Below are 14,667 nucleotides of genomic sequence, written 5' to 3' on the forward strand. Positions count from 1 at the left end.
GAGTGTTGATAGTTGATAAAATAAAATACTTAATTTAGTTAAAGGAAATATGCCACAGAGAAAAAATAAGAGTAAATATTTCATAAGTAGAAACTTAAAGCTGAAATTTTGTTTCCCTTTCCCTGCTCATGAATTTTGATGGATTTCTGGACCTGGAGGGAGAGAGTTTCTCTGAAATGTGCCTTACAAGAAGTATGGCATTCCACTGAAGATTCAGAGACTGTCTGAGCTGGAAGTGGCTGTGGCCACAAAACACCAAACAATTTGTGAGGCAGTCCTGGATTTGTGAGGCAATGTTTCTGCTGCTTCATTGTGCCTACAGGAAGACATTTTAGTGGCTGAAATACAGTTTCAATATTTTCCTTTGCATTCAGGAAAGCTCTAAAGATGACAACAGCTAAATTCATGGAATAGTCACCAAGTGTCAGAGACTGTGCTCAGAATTTTTCTTTTGTTGTCTCATGCAATCCTCACCTAAATTAAGTTCCAGGTGAACACCAGATGAACATCATTGTTATTGTAATTTTAATGATGAGAAAAACAAGGAGGAAAGAAGCTAAGGGACTTGTCCAATATCACATGGTTGTTAGTAATGGAAACAGGATTCTAACCTAAGCAATTTCACTCTAAAACCTTGTTCTTTTTTGTTGCATAATCTATGAATTAGGCATTACCTTGTTCTTTTTTGTTGCATAATCTATGAATAAATGTATATGTTGTTGTTTAGTGCCATTGAGTCGGTTCCGATGCGTAGTGACCCTGTATAGGGTTTCCAAGGAACAGCTGGTGAGCTTGAATCGCTGCCCTTGCAGTTCAAACAGCTTTGCAGTCTGGTGCATTAATCCACAGCGCCACACCAGGACTCCATAAATGTTTATACATATATATTCTCTATATAGATACATATGTTTGTATGCTTATAAAATGCAGAAATACTTCATGCCTAACATAATATATATGTTGTTCCATATCATTAAATGCATCATAAAGTCATTTAAAATCACTGCATAATCTGTTGTATCAGTATACCACAGTTTGTTTGGTTAGTCTTGTTGCTAGGTACTAATTTGCTGTATTTTCCTCTCACTAATTTCTTTTTAGTCCTTACTCTTCTCATACTATAATCTCTGACTTCAATATTCCCTCAAACTTTATATCCTCATTTGTAAAATAACAATAATACTATGGATATGATGACAATACTCCTCACTGAGTAATTAAAAAAAAATATATATATATGGAATATTAGCTGTTATTAGAATAATTATTGTTATTTTAAATAGAATATTCTTACTGACATGTAGGGAGGTTCTAGATGACCCTGATTTTCTCCATTAGCTTACCAGCATATAATTTGTAATGCATAAATGTATTGAACAAAAAGGAAAAGAAGTTTGAAGTTTTTCATTTTTTTGAAATAAATTACTCAAAGATATAAAGGTTGAAATAAATTTTAGCTCGCAAATTTGTCTCACAGTTTCAACATTGACCAACAAGTCACCGGTCCAGGTTAAATGCAAGGATTTTGAGTTTACTGAATAGTGTTTGTCCTGTGTTCTTTCCTCCCTGTTAATATTTTGACTCTCAATGTAACCAGAAAATGATTCCAAGAACATTTATCTACCAACTATTCCCCTTAAATAAATACATTATACCCATTTTAAAAATCATTTATGATTATTTGGTGCAAAAAAGGAAACTATTTCAGTATGTGCTTAATATTTTTTTTCTTTCCTCATTTATTTGTTGTTGTGAAAATCAGCTGTGGCCTTGGTTTGAATCTTAACAGCCTTAAAAATGGACTCATTTAAAATATATGTGATATCATATGTGTCCTGGTGTGGCGCTGTGGGTCAATGCGCTGGGCTGCAAAGTCAGTTTGAACCACAAGGTTGATGGTTCAAGCTCATCAGTTGCTCCTCAGAAACCCTATGCAGGGTTGTCAGAACTGACTTGATGGCACTTAACAACAACAATATATGTTATTGCATGTTGTTGTTTAGTGCATCTTTAAAATAGACAAACTATTTATAAAAGAGAATCATAGGCATGTATAACGAGAGCTAAGTCTTTACTCTTTGACTCTTAAATGTAGTTGTAATCTCCATGAATATCATATATATCAAATGACTTACTAAACAACCGTTTATGTGTGTGTGACAGAGAGACAGAGGGAGGGAGATTGAGATTATACTTATATTTTAGTAATTTTCCTTAAGAAACTTAGTAGCTTTATATTTTGTCATTTAATATTAAAAGCAGATTCAAACATATTTCACCTACTGAAAGAAAGGTTGCTGATTTAACATAAAGTTTAATGGAAGAATATGACAACAATTGCCAAGATATTTTTTCTTTTATTTAAAACATTAACTATCACAATACACCATACAATGAAACAAAGACTTTCAAATGACATAGTAACTTCTGAAAACATCTCTATATAGTCACAAAACATGAAACATGCTTCAGGGGTACAAATATAGCTTGATACCAAAATCTCAGTACATGTTCACTGTGTAAACAAACAGGGAAGCACAAGACTATATATACAGCTGTTTCCTTCCTTTTCAGCAGGAGCTGATGTGACTGCATCCAAGAAACAAATACAATTTATTTCTTGAGAGACTATAACATTGGAAGGCTTTACAATTTTATTGAATACTGTGCTTTGTGGAGAAATTGCCAGATTTTCAGTTCAGTAGGAGTAATCATCTTAGAATTACAACACATGTTTTACAACACATATTGGCACAATATGAAAAATAAACACTTTTTTTGAGTTCTCAACTCAAACAACAGTTATTATTAAATAAATAATTATTCCTTTTATTTTACCTTTCATTGGCCATTGACACAAATGAAGTTCAATAAATAATACATTAAGGAGTTTATTTACGTCTTCTTTCATAATTTTGCATTGCACTCCTTTCATAAGCCACTGAAAATAAAATGTAAAGTGTTTTTTAATAGGATGCACTGAGAAAGTTAAATAAAGCAAAAGGCATGACATAATTTATGTTAAATTCAAAATGATTTCTACCCTCTGTTGAAGTTTTCTTAAGAGTTTATTTCCCCCTCTTCCAATGCTTCCATCGTCTTCATTCTAAATGGAAGTGAACTCACCACAGAATCTTGGCAATTTTGGGTCTCTCTCATAGCCTTATTGCCTACAAGCTTATATCCACAATAAAATGAAATGTTTATTCTTACTTAGCAGTTTTCTTAAGCAGTAGCAGATACAGTGAATTATAGAAAGGAAAAGGTCAAAATAAACATGGATAGTAGTAAGATCCTACTTCTAGTGTGGCGCTGTAAGATCAGCACTGGACTGTGAACCACAAGGTTGGTAGTTCAAACTCACCAGATGCTCCTCAGAAACCTGATACAGGGTGGCTATGAGTCAGAATGGACTCAATGGCACTTAACAATAACAACAAAAATAATAGTAGGATTAACACAAAATGTGGGACCTTTATTTTAGGAAGGGGTGGACAAACTACATTCTATGGGCCAAATCTAACCCAAACTGTTTGTGTAAATAAGATTTTATTAGAACATGGTCAATTCCATTCTTTCCGTATTGCCCATGACTGCTTTGGCATTAAAATAGTAGGTAGAAGTAGCTGCTATAGAGATTGCAAGACTCAGAAAGCCTAAAATATTTACTGCCTGGCTCTTTACAGAAAAACCTTTGCTCATTCCTGTTCTGGGGCCCCTATTGGTGTAAAGGAACCTTCTTCCTCTCTTTCGGGTACCTCCCCATGATTGTTCTGGAGATTAAAACAAGCCTCATTCTCTATAAGTCCCATACCACACGCAGTGCTGCTGAGTTGCTTCTGACTCATATCCATCTTCCAGGGCAGAGTAGAACTGCCGCACAGGGTTACCTTGGCTGGGGTCTTAACAGGAGCAGATGGCTAGATCTTTTCTCCTTGGAGATCCACTGGTGAGTTTGAACTGTTGACCTTTCAGTTAGCATAGGAGTACTTAAAAATTGCGCCACCAGGGTTTCTCTTCTCATTGACTGCCTTAACAATACTCCATCGCTGACCAGTTAATCCCAACTCATGGCAACCCTCTAGGACAGAGGAGAACTGCCCCAGAGGATTTCCATGGACTCCTTGTATGATGCTGGGAGTTTTCACCATCTAAGCTAATGCTTTATACATTTAGATTTATGTTACAGTGAAACTATTGTACTTTTAAAAATTCACTATGCCTTCTATCAAAACACTGAGTTTAATCAGAGACAGTAGGCAGATCTGTGAAAAGTACTCATGGTGTTCCTCACAGCAATTTCCTCAATGAGCAGCTTTGTTGTTGTCATTGTTGAGTGACATTGAGTCGGTTCATACTCATAGCAACCCTGTATAAGGTATCTGAGGAGCAGCTGGTGGGTGTGAATCAACAACCTTGTGGTTAGTAGTCCAGTGCTTATTCTACAGCACCACACTAGAATGCCAAACTTTGGGTAACATGATTTTGATCCTCAGAGAAGTGAGGTGAACACTAATATACACTAACTCAAGGCAGATTTGTGATTTAGTTGGAATACAAAATCCTTTCGACTGGAAAAAGGGGCTCTTACTTGGTCCTTGAACCCTCTGAAACCATAAGTAAACTTTTGTGGGTACTAGCTGATGAGGGCTGAAGATGATGGGGAAGGGGTTTCTAAATGTCATCAGGTTGTCGAAGGAGCATGTGACCACAAAAGGGTAAAGATCAAACAGACGCAGAATGATAATCATGGCTCAACTGAGTATATGAAAACTTTTCATAATTTTTATCTGTTTTTTTCCTTTTGTATTTCCTTAACTAAAATGTAGGAACACAGATTTAGTCATAAATTAATTCTGATTCATTACTATGCATCTATTTATTACTAACCTTAATTATACCATTACTTTAAATAAATTTAATAGTTTGTAATCTATCCTAAATTGCACAATATCTGTATTATTTATAAAGTTAAGTATGTCCTAAAACCTGTATCAATACTGAAAATGGCTGCTGATTAATATGAGTATCATGAAAAACACAACTAATGCCCACTTCTCATTCTGGTTACTTCTCTAAAATTTAAATTTGGGCAAACCCAAAATTACAGTGAAAGAAATACAAAGGTAGTATCTGAATTTGGAAAGTGGAAAAACAATGCAAATAATAGGATGCATCAGTTTTACATGAACTTTTGCCTTTTATTTATACACTTTCTAGAAACCAGTAATATTTTAATGGGTAAGACAGCTGCTAATCACTTTTCAATTAAATAAATGGTTAGTTGTTTTAATGCTATATTCACCTAAAGTAATATAAAAGAAAAATTTAATAGCTTTCTTAAGGAACCTGAGCTAAGAACCATAAAGTTGAAATACACTTAACAAAAATATAAAAATGTTGTCTCTTTGAATAAAGTAATGCGTGTAGTGACCTGAGGATAAAACATAAAATATTTAAATTTCAGCAAATTGCTTAAGAACTGACTGAAGCTGTGCCAACACTTTATGCAATATCAAGGCATGACCATCCAGTGTCTGGACATCAATGGCTTCATTATAAAAGGCTGAAGTATTAGAATAGTAACTAAATGAGGAATATATAAACATGTACTCATGCTAGACTTTCTTTTCATAAGCAGTCTTTACTGGAGAAAGGGAATTTCTTCACTGGTATACTTTTTTAGTTGCAGAGGTCTTTCCCTGGTCATTTCTATTATTCAGAGGCAATTTCTTTACAGCAAAACCAAGAGGTCTTGCAAATAATTTAGGCTCCTAAAATGTTTCCTAAATTATCAAACTTATTTGGAAAAGCCCTAAACATTTAACATCAGAATTGTTTCAACTCTTCAATATGCTTTTAAATATTACAATTGGTTTCTTCAGCCCATAATTTTGTAAACTGTGCTGTTTCTGATTATACAATTATTTCATCCTTCTTTTTCTAGATCAAGGGAAAATATCTGAGGAAGGATCCTTTAAAAATTACAAACAATTTTGCAATGCAAAACGCGGGCAGGGTTCAGAAAAGAAGAATTCAAGTATTTTCCATGATTAAGTATGTTATTGTTGTTAAGGGCCACAGAGTGTTTTGTAGTTATCCTGACCCTCTTCGGGTTTCCCAGGAGCAGCTGATGTGTTTGAACTGTTGACCTTGTGGTCCACAGTCCAGTGCTGATGGTACAGCACCACACCAGGCATTCATGTGGTAAAAACATGTTGTTGTTAAGTGCTGTAGAGTCAGCACCCTTGTATAGCAGCTACCTAATCTTGAAACCAATATGATGACCAAGTTAAGAAATAAGGGCTTTCAGATATACTCATATATATGGATATTTACATAGAAGATGAAAATAAAAGAGAAGAAAGGAAAGATGCAGAGTAGGTATCAAATGAAAGAATTGTTTAGAATTAAAATGGGTTATAAAGAGGATTCTGACATCCCTTCTTAACAGTTTTAGACCAGAACTCATCTATAATACTCTCAGATTACCTGGTTATATTCCTGTTTGAAGGCACTAAAATAGAATATACAATTCTCAAGCATCCATTAGAGCATTTACATTTTGAATTTTTATAATTTTACAAAGAGCAAAAGGTTTATACATAATAGATATTTATTGTTATTTTTATTTGTTGAAAGACTGTCAGATGCAACTTTTAATAAAATTTGTAAAATAATTCTGCAACAAGTGAAGATTAGACTAATTTTAAATACCTTTCCTTCTTTTAATGAATTTAAATTCATTCAGGGTAAATGTGACTTACATAGCTGATCTAAGGCAAAGGCTAGTCCAAAGATTCCGGTTAGGTAATGATGAAATGGGGCAGACACAGCTAAGACTGGTGGTTTGAGAAAGATAGACTGATATTGTGGTGATATTATGGCTTAATCACCTATAAATCTATTCTTGGTTAAAAGTATTGAAATCAGATTTTTTTTCTATCATTAGTACTCATTTATATTATTCTTTTTTAATATTGAAAACTATTTCTTAGAAATAAAATAATATAAGTAGATTTAAGACACTATCTATTTTCAGTTATGATTTATATACATACCAGAATTTAAAGCTCTTTTGCCCATTAGTCCAACAAAGGAATCTGTTTTATGCCCTGGAAAATACATTTAGGGGTATTTTAATATGTATGTCTTTGAGGAAAAAACTGTTATAACTTGTACAAGATTTAAAAAACTTCCAAATATATGCCTAGATAGTACATATGTATCCATTTCAAGCTTTTGTGAGCTTGAAGGACGAAGTTTCTAAGTCTTACAAATGACATTAAAACAATACCATGAAATCACTTTGCTCAATTATACATCTAAATATTAATAGGAATTATTTATTAGTATTATATATACCTTTAATATAAAGTTTTAAATATTTCTTGAGCTGGCTTTGACCTTTAGAGTTTATTTCACATTTGTGTAACAGAGCAATATCCAAGCTTATTTTCTAATTTACTAAATATACTTTATTTCTAAGCAACTGGATCTTAGTTAAGTCAAATACTTATACTGATGATTAGAAACTTTTAAAAGATCCTATTTCTATTTTATAGGATTATTTTAATACCCCTTTTGGAAAGGTGTATTAGTTTTAATGTTAACAGAGAACAGTTATTTTCATTATATAGAATTTACTATATATGACTTTCTAGGAAGGCAAATCTTAGAAAGCAAATATGAATGTTTTACTTATTTTCAAATATGAAAACTTTGCAGCAGGTTATCCTATTGACTCTGGTGAGACAATTTCTGTTGGCTTATGCTATCCTAGCTGAGAACAGATTTTCTACCTTATTGGCCTTCGCTGCCACCCAGTGAGCAGGGTGAGTGACACCCAGGCTCAGACAGGGTGAGTGAGTGGACACTGTCATTCTGATGAATCCTTATGACTCCCTTGCCAACACTGATTCCATTAACTAAGAAACAGGGATCTAACGGTTCAAGGACCACATTCTGCCACTATTACAGCCCTAAAAAATGTTTCATCGCGCACTGATTAAGATTTCCCATACAATTAGGGGGTTGGAAAACTGCAGCTCTATCCATCTTGATCTTTAGTATAGTTTCTTTACTCAAATACTCCACTTAATTAGCTGCTGGATTACTGTAATCAATGATATTTTTATAGGACTCCAAATAGTAAAATGAACTAAAAGATGACTATAAACACTTTGTTTTTGTTATTGCAATGAAGTATGGAGGTGTGTGGTGGATTTTTAGCCCTAGGATTGAGTTTTATAGGCATTAAGGATTTCTTCTTCTTCTTCTTCTTTTGTTTTTAGCACCTTAAATCAACAACAAGCATTTACTCGCAGTTTTTGTGGGTCCTGAATGCAACAGCTGTACAGGGTCGCTATGGGTCGGAACCGACTCGACGGCACTTAACAACAACAACAACAACAAATGCAACAGCAGCTTAGTTGAGACTTAGATTTTTTAAACATAAAGTATTATTTTGGAAATAAGATAAGTTTAAACAACATGCCTTTAAACAACTATGCTCTGAATGTAATATGAGTCTCCTCCTTTCTTGTATTGTGTCAATTAAAAACATTAAGACTTAAGTCAGCACAGAAAATGAGTAAGATGTTCTATAAAGTGGAGTCCAATCTAAGTTACATTTGTAATTGATTAATGTCAAAATTGTGAACTTACTTTTATGAGAAATCTGGCCATGCCCTAGAAGAAAGAAAAATAAAATTAGTAATCACAAATAGATTTATTTTAAGGAAGTTACATTATATCTCTGTAACAAGAGTGACAACATGAATTGATTTTAAAAATATGTGATATTTTCCTTTCACACACTATCCTGAGAAATATAGTAGGACTATAAATACTAATCAAATTATTGATAAAACCAAAGGAATACTTATTAAGTGCTTTTTATGAGCCACAGATTCAAATCCAGGACTGTGAGACTACCAGGCAGGCTTGTTAGAGCACAGCGCCTCTGCCTCTCTGTTTTCTTATAAAAATGCATCTCCAAGGCCATCTGCCTATTTGATCCTCAGAGATATATGCAAATCCATCTCTTTATTAAACAGGCATAGCCCAGATCTTGTATTTCAGCTCATAAATTCCTGGATGTACATTCACAATAACAAAATAAAGATGTATAGGAATGTTTACCATAAAGCGCCTTTAACAGGGCCACTTGTTTTTCAATTGAGGAATCTGACAAGAGATGAATTGACATTAACTATTTATATGTTCCACTGAAATTGCAATGAATTCAAGGAAACAATATTTCTATCATGATCCACCCAGTAATCAAATCTGATCTAAGCTCAGGGAATGCGCTGAAATTGCTGGAAATTCCACATGCATTTAGAGTGCCACCCACTTGAAGTTGCATGCCTTCCATTCTTTGTCAGGTTGGGATTTTTATTAAAGACAGCGCTTGGCTGAGATTGAGTCTCCTTCATGGTGGTCTAATACTGTCAGGAAAGGGCCTGCCCAGCCTTCCCATGAGCATTGTTAACAGAGGTGAGGACCAGAGTCAGGCTGGAGAATTTTGCCCCTCCTTAGGGTGGAAATGCCTGCTCAAACAAGGAGAGAGACTAGGAGCACAGAGACAGGGCAAGCAGGCAAGACGGGTTGCCCAGACACAGAGGGACGGTTGCCCATCTCACCAGCATCCCGTTTGCCCATTAATCCAAAGAACTGCTGAGGCTTGGGTCTCCGGGCGATTCTCTGCAGAAGGTGCTCAAAGGGCTCGGGCAGCTCCTCCTAAGAAACACACGCACGCACGTGTAAACAGGTGAATAGACAACCAGAACAAGGCGTAGCTTGACCCGAACCAGTCTCCTGGTGGGCTCCAGCCCTGGGCTGGTCATGCGGCCCGCAGTGAAGACTGACCCAGACGGGAATTCAAATCCATAAGGAGATGAGAGAAGGGTGGACCCCCCACGCTGGTATTTAGTGGGGTCCACTGGGACACTACCTCTCTCCGTCCCTTCCTGCGATCTCTGTCAGCATCACCTCCTCAAAGCCCTGTTCTCAGACCTACTTGCTTTCCGCTCCCTGCGGGAGACCCTCATTCAGCTGCCTCACAGACATCTGGTTTTGCTTCACTTCTAGCGCCAGCTTTGAAGACCCCCGCCCGCCCCACCATAAATTCGCAATGTGTGTGTGTGGTGAAGGAGATGGGACGATAGTGATAAAGCTTTACAAACCACCTGGTCCACTCGCCAGTGATCTGAGACCAGGAGAACAATCGAGTGGCAACTTGTGACCATGGTCTCAGGGCCATAAAATAAATGTCAAAGCAGGAGTTAGCATATCACCTACTGGTGCTGCAGTGGTTAAATCGCGGAGCCACTAACTGACAGGTTGGAACCCACCATTTCTTCTCGGAAGAAAGATGTGGTAGTCTGCCTCCGTAAAGTTTACAGCCTTGGAAATCCTAGAAGGCAGGACCCTATCCTATAGGGTTGCTATGAATCTTAATGGATTTGAAGGCGGCGGCTTTGGGTTTTTGCTCTGTCTCTCTGAGTACCCTGCAATGTCCCCTTGCCACCGCGCCCGCCTTTGCCCCTGCCTAGTCTCCAGTCCTCGAAAATCTCGTTACTGTGGCGTGAACCCAATTCTGAGCCTGTGCGGACTCTGGGTCTAATTAGGAAGGTGGTCATCTTTTCTCCAACGAGGTCCTGGAGGTCTGAGGGTTCATTCCTCAGGAGCAGGGGACACCTGGACCTTGCCTGCAGTGCAAAATCTTGTGCAGGACCCCGGGAACCACATCCCATTAGCCCCCATGTGACTCCACCGCCTTTGACTGAGGTTATGTTGCTCCGTTTTCCAGTACTAACTACACAGAAGGGTGACAGCTCTGGAGCCCAGGACGAGAGCCGCCCAGAGACAGGGTCTCACCTTCATCTGGTCGCTGTCGGACCAGTCGGACCAATAATTCAGATCATCGTTGGCTCTGATTTCTTCTGCAAACAGTTGAGTGGAGACGAGAAAAAAGGCTGCCACGGCCACGAGGAATTTCATGTTGGATTTCTGGGAAGACAAGGGAGAGAAAAAGAGACTGGGGCTTGGGGAGAAATAGGGAGGAAGAGAGTGAGAGGAGAAGGGAGAAGAGACGGGGAGTAAAGAGAGGGAGGGAGAGAAAAAGGGAATGAAATGAATGTATTAGAAGAAGCTATTCAACATCTGGGACAGAATTTTCAGCTCCACGATTGAATTCAGATTCAGCTGAACACAGAAAACAGCCTTAAGGACTAATTTCTTGCCTGCATCCTTTAAGAAGGAGAATCACCCTGTAGGGTGTTCAAATCCCGGCGCCTCAGGATCCTAACTCTCCTCTGCTCCCCAGCCCACAGGATCTAGCTAGGAGCCTCTGCAGGCGGAAGACAAAGGACACACTGGGTTTGGGAAACTCCTCTCCACTTGTCCCGCGCCCAGGTGAGGTGTCCCGCCACATCCAAGCGCAGAGCCCGGGGAACTGATCGGACGCGGACACTCACTGCGGAGGACAGGCCGGGGTTCCTGCGGCGCGTCTGAGACCTCGCCTGGCGCCCTGCGCTCTCGGCTGCCAGCGGTGGAGGAGGAGGAGGTCCGAGCGCACTCTTGCCTTTTCAGCGCCAGGCGGTATTTATCCCCGGCTCGACGAGCCTCAGGACCCACGTGACACACTCCCCACGCGACTTTCTGCTCAATATTTAATTAGCCGCCTCCTCACCTTTTGCTTGCGTCTGATTGAGAGTTTCCGAGACCGTAACCCGTCGGTGCCCATAACATCTGGACCCAATTGGGTTCAAAATGACGCAGTTTTAGGAAAGTCGTTTTGCCATCCAATCCGGAACAGCCTATCTTCTTCCGTTTGCATACTAGAGGCCCCTGGCCGCTCCTTCAGAATGGGGTTCCACAACACCTGAGATTACTCATCAGAATGGAGCAAAGTGACTCATTCCTTGGACTTCGGCAACTTTTCTGTCCCTTGAGACGTCTTAAATTGTTCTTTTAAGGATAACAAACAGCTTCAGATATTAAGGCATTGACATTGGCAATCAGTTTAAAAAAGGAACATCTCAATTGACAGAAAAGCACTGTGTTTTTCTATTTCCATCTGCAGAGTGTCTTAAGTGTTTCTGCGATATAGATAATATATTTCTAAGACTCGAACATCCCTCTCCTAAGTAAGAGTACTGGCGTTTTCAGCATTACAAATGGATTTCCAGTCCCATAATATTTCAGATGATGGAAGCAGATTTATTTCACATTTTGGAGAAAGAGGAATTTAAACGTGGCATTGTATGCAGAACTTTCTTTTATATCAATGCCATCCTAGGATATCCTTCCCCTCCTCCCCCAAGAAGGAAAGGGGGTTGTGTTTTCTTCCTTGTCACCTCCAGGAGTAGAAGAGGGCTTTATTGCTCTTCTTTTATCCTTTCTCTATACAGACTAGAAAACCAGCAAGACAGTGTGCCGGACCCTTATTGGCCTCTACAGATCATTCATAGATATCTCCTGTATATGAAAGTAAGTGAAGATGCTACTTGGGGGCAGTTATTAACAGCATGAAACTATTAGACAAATAACATCCGTATAGAAATCACAGCTTTTTATGGGTTCATGTTTTATCTTGTAGACACATTTCTTTCGCCTTGAAATGAATTAAATGATGCTATAATTTCAGTGTTGTTTTCTCCCTTTTATATTTTTCTAAATATTTATTTAAAAAAACTTATATTTTTCAGTTAATTCTGATTTTTTATTATAGTTGCATAAAGGGAATACATTTTTTTGCAGCTAGATTAAATCAACAATGTTTTCCCTCTAATATTTGTTGTTTGTTAAGTAATCCTGTATTTTGAAATACCCATTCATCTTTCCCATTTCTTATGACCTAGGCTTGCAAGGTGAGGGATTTATTTTTTGTTTTTAAAAATCTTTTATATAGAAAGTTGTAAACATATTAAAAAGGAGAGAGAGCCAGTCAGCTGAAACAGTTTGTAAGTTTCACCTACCACTAGCTGCTGTCTAGTTGGTTCTGACTCATGGCAACCCACCCCTCCTTCAACTCCTTCAACTCTGATTATTTTGGAATAAGTCTTAGATATTACACAGTTTCATGTGTAAATATTTCAGTATGTCTTTCTAAAAGGGAAGAATTTATTTAAACAGAAATACCATGCCACTATCTTATCAAAGAAGCCTTGGTGTGGCACTGTAGAATTAGCACTGGACTGGTAACCACAAAGAAGGGGGTTCAAACTCACCAGCCATTCCTCAGCAACCCTATGCAGGGCTGCTATGAGTCGGAACTGACTGCAGAGCACTTAACAACAGCAACAACAACAATATCTAATATAAAGGTAATTTAAAGTAATTTCTTGCTAGTTAAGTTCCATAAACTCATGATGAACCCACGTAACACAATGTTTAAAGGATCAGCTGCTAATTGAAAGGTCAGCAGTTTGAACCCATCTGGCTACTCATCAGAAAAAGGACCTGACAAACTGCTCTGGTAAAGACTGAAGCCTAGAAAATCCTATGAGGACACTTCTCTGCCACAGGGGATTACTAGGAGCCGGAAGTCAACTCAGCAACACCTAATAACAACAATCTGTAGTTTCCCATCCCCCCTCTTCTATCCCTTCAAGATTATTGATAAAACAGTTCGTTTTCCAGTAGTGTCGCACATCAGTTTGCTGATGGCCTCATCATGGTTTCTTTAAACCTGTTATATTGTTGTTAGTGTGCGCTGTTGAGTAGGTTCAAACTCTGTATAGGGTTTCTGAGGAGTGCTGGTTGGGTTTGACCCTCTGACTTTGGGGTTCGCAGTCCAGTGCTCATCCTAGAGCACCACACCAAGACTCCATTAATTCATTGTTGTTAAGTACCATTGAGTTGGTCCTGACTCATAATGACCCTGTATAGTGTTTCCAAGGAGGAGCTGGTGAGTTCAAACCATTGACCTTGTGGTCAAGTGCTTATCCTGCAGCACCATACCAGAACTCCATTAATTCATTAGTGCTTTTCTGTTTTGATTTTATCCCTCTCTCTTTATTTACTTGGAATATTTGGTGCTATAAGATAAGCATTGTACTGTTATCTGAAATGTTGGCACTCCAAATTCACCAGCTACTGGAGGGCAATTAACTAAATTTAGTCCATATAAAGCCAAACTTACCTTTCTTATCAATTATTTAGTTACTTTGAGGCATTGTTACTATAGGAAAGATGGGATAAATGTTTGATTATTTTCTCTACCAGTTTTTAAAATAGTGAATTGGTCAATAAGCACCTTTAAAGGGAGCTCTGGTAGCGTAGTGGTTATGAATTGGGCTGCGGACTGCATGGTTAGCAGTTCAAAACTACCAGCTGTTCCACGGGAGAAAGATGAGGCTTTCTGCTCCCGTGAAGATTTACAGCCTCGGAAACCCTGTACAGGGTTGCTATGAGTCAGAACTGACTCCACGACACATAACTACCAAAGAAAGCCAAGTTTTTATTTGAGGATTATTATGAACTCATGGATTTAAACATAGTTCAAATATTTCAATCCTTGGAAAGCATTTTATCAAATTACCCACTTGGCTGTTGTTGTTGTTGTTATGTGCCGTGGAGTCGGTTCCGACTCATAGCGACCCTATACAGGGTTTCCGAGGCTGTTAATCTTTACGGGAGCAGAACGCCTCATCTTTC

The 14,667-nt window shown here is 38.1% G+C and overlaps 1 protein-coding gene across 1 annotated transcript; it reads right to left on the reverse strand.

Moving 5' to 3' along the window:
- Positions 1-2,341: 2,341 nt before the first annotated feature.
- Positions 2,342-11,010, reverse strand: TAC1 (tachykinin, precursor 1). Its single transcript, XM_006834260.1, has 6 exons — positions 10,885-11,010; positions 9,648-9,744; positions 9,145-9,189; positions 8,668-8,691; positions 7,062-7,115; positions 2,342-2,941 (listed from the first exon to the last, which is right to left on the reverse strand). Exons 1-6 carry the CDS (start codon positions 11,005-11,007, stop codon positions 2,892-2,894), a joined length of 393 nt encoding a protein of 130 aa, XP_006834323.1. The 5' UTR covers positions 11,008-11,010; the 3' UTR covers positions 2,342-2,891.
- Between the last annotated feature and the right edge of the window lie 3,657 nt (positions 11,011-14,667).

The sequence above is a fragment of the Chrysochloris asiatica genome, unplaced genomic scaffold, assembly GCF_000296735.1.
Source record: "Chrysochloris asiatica unplaced genomic scaffold, ChrAsi1.0 scaffold00010, whole genome shotgun sequence".
In the NCBI taxonomy this organism is placed as follows: domain Eukaryota; kingdom Metazoa; phylum Chordata; class Mammalia; order Afrosoricida; family Chrysochloridae; genus Chrysochloris; species Chrysochloris asiatica.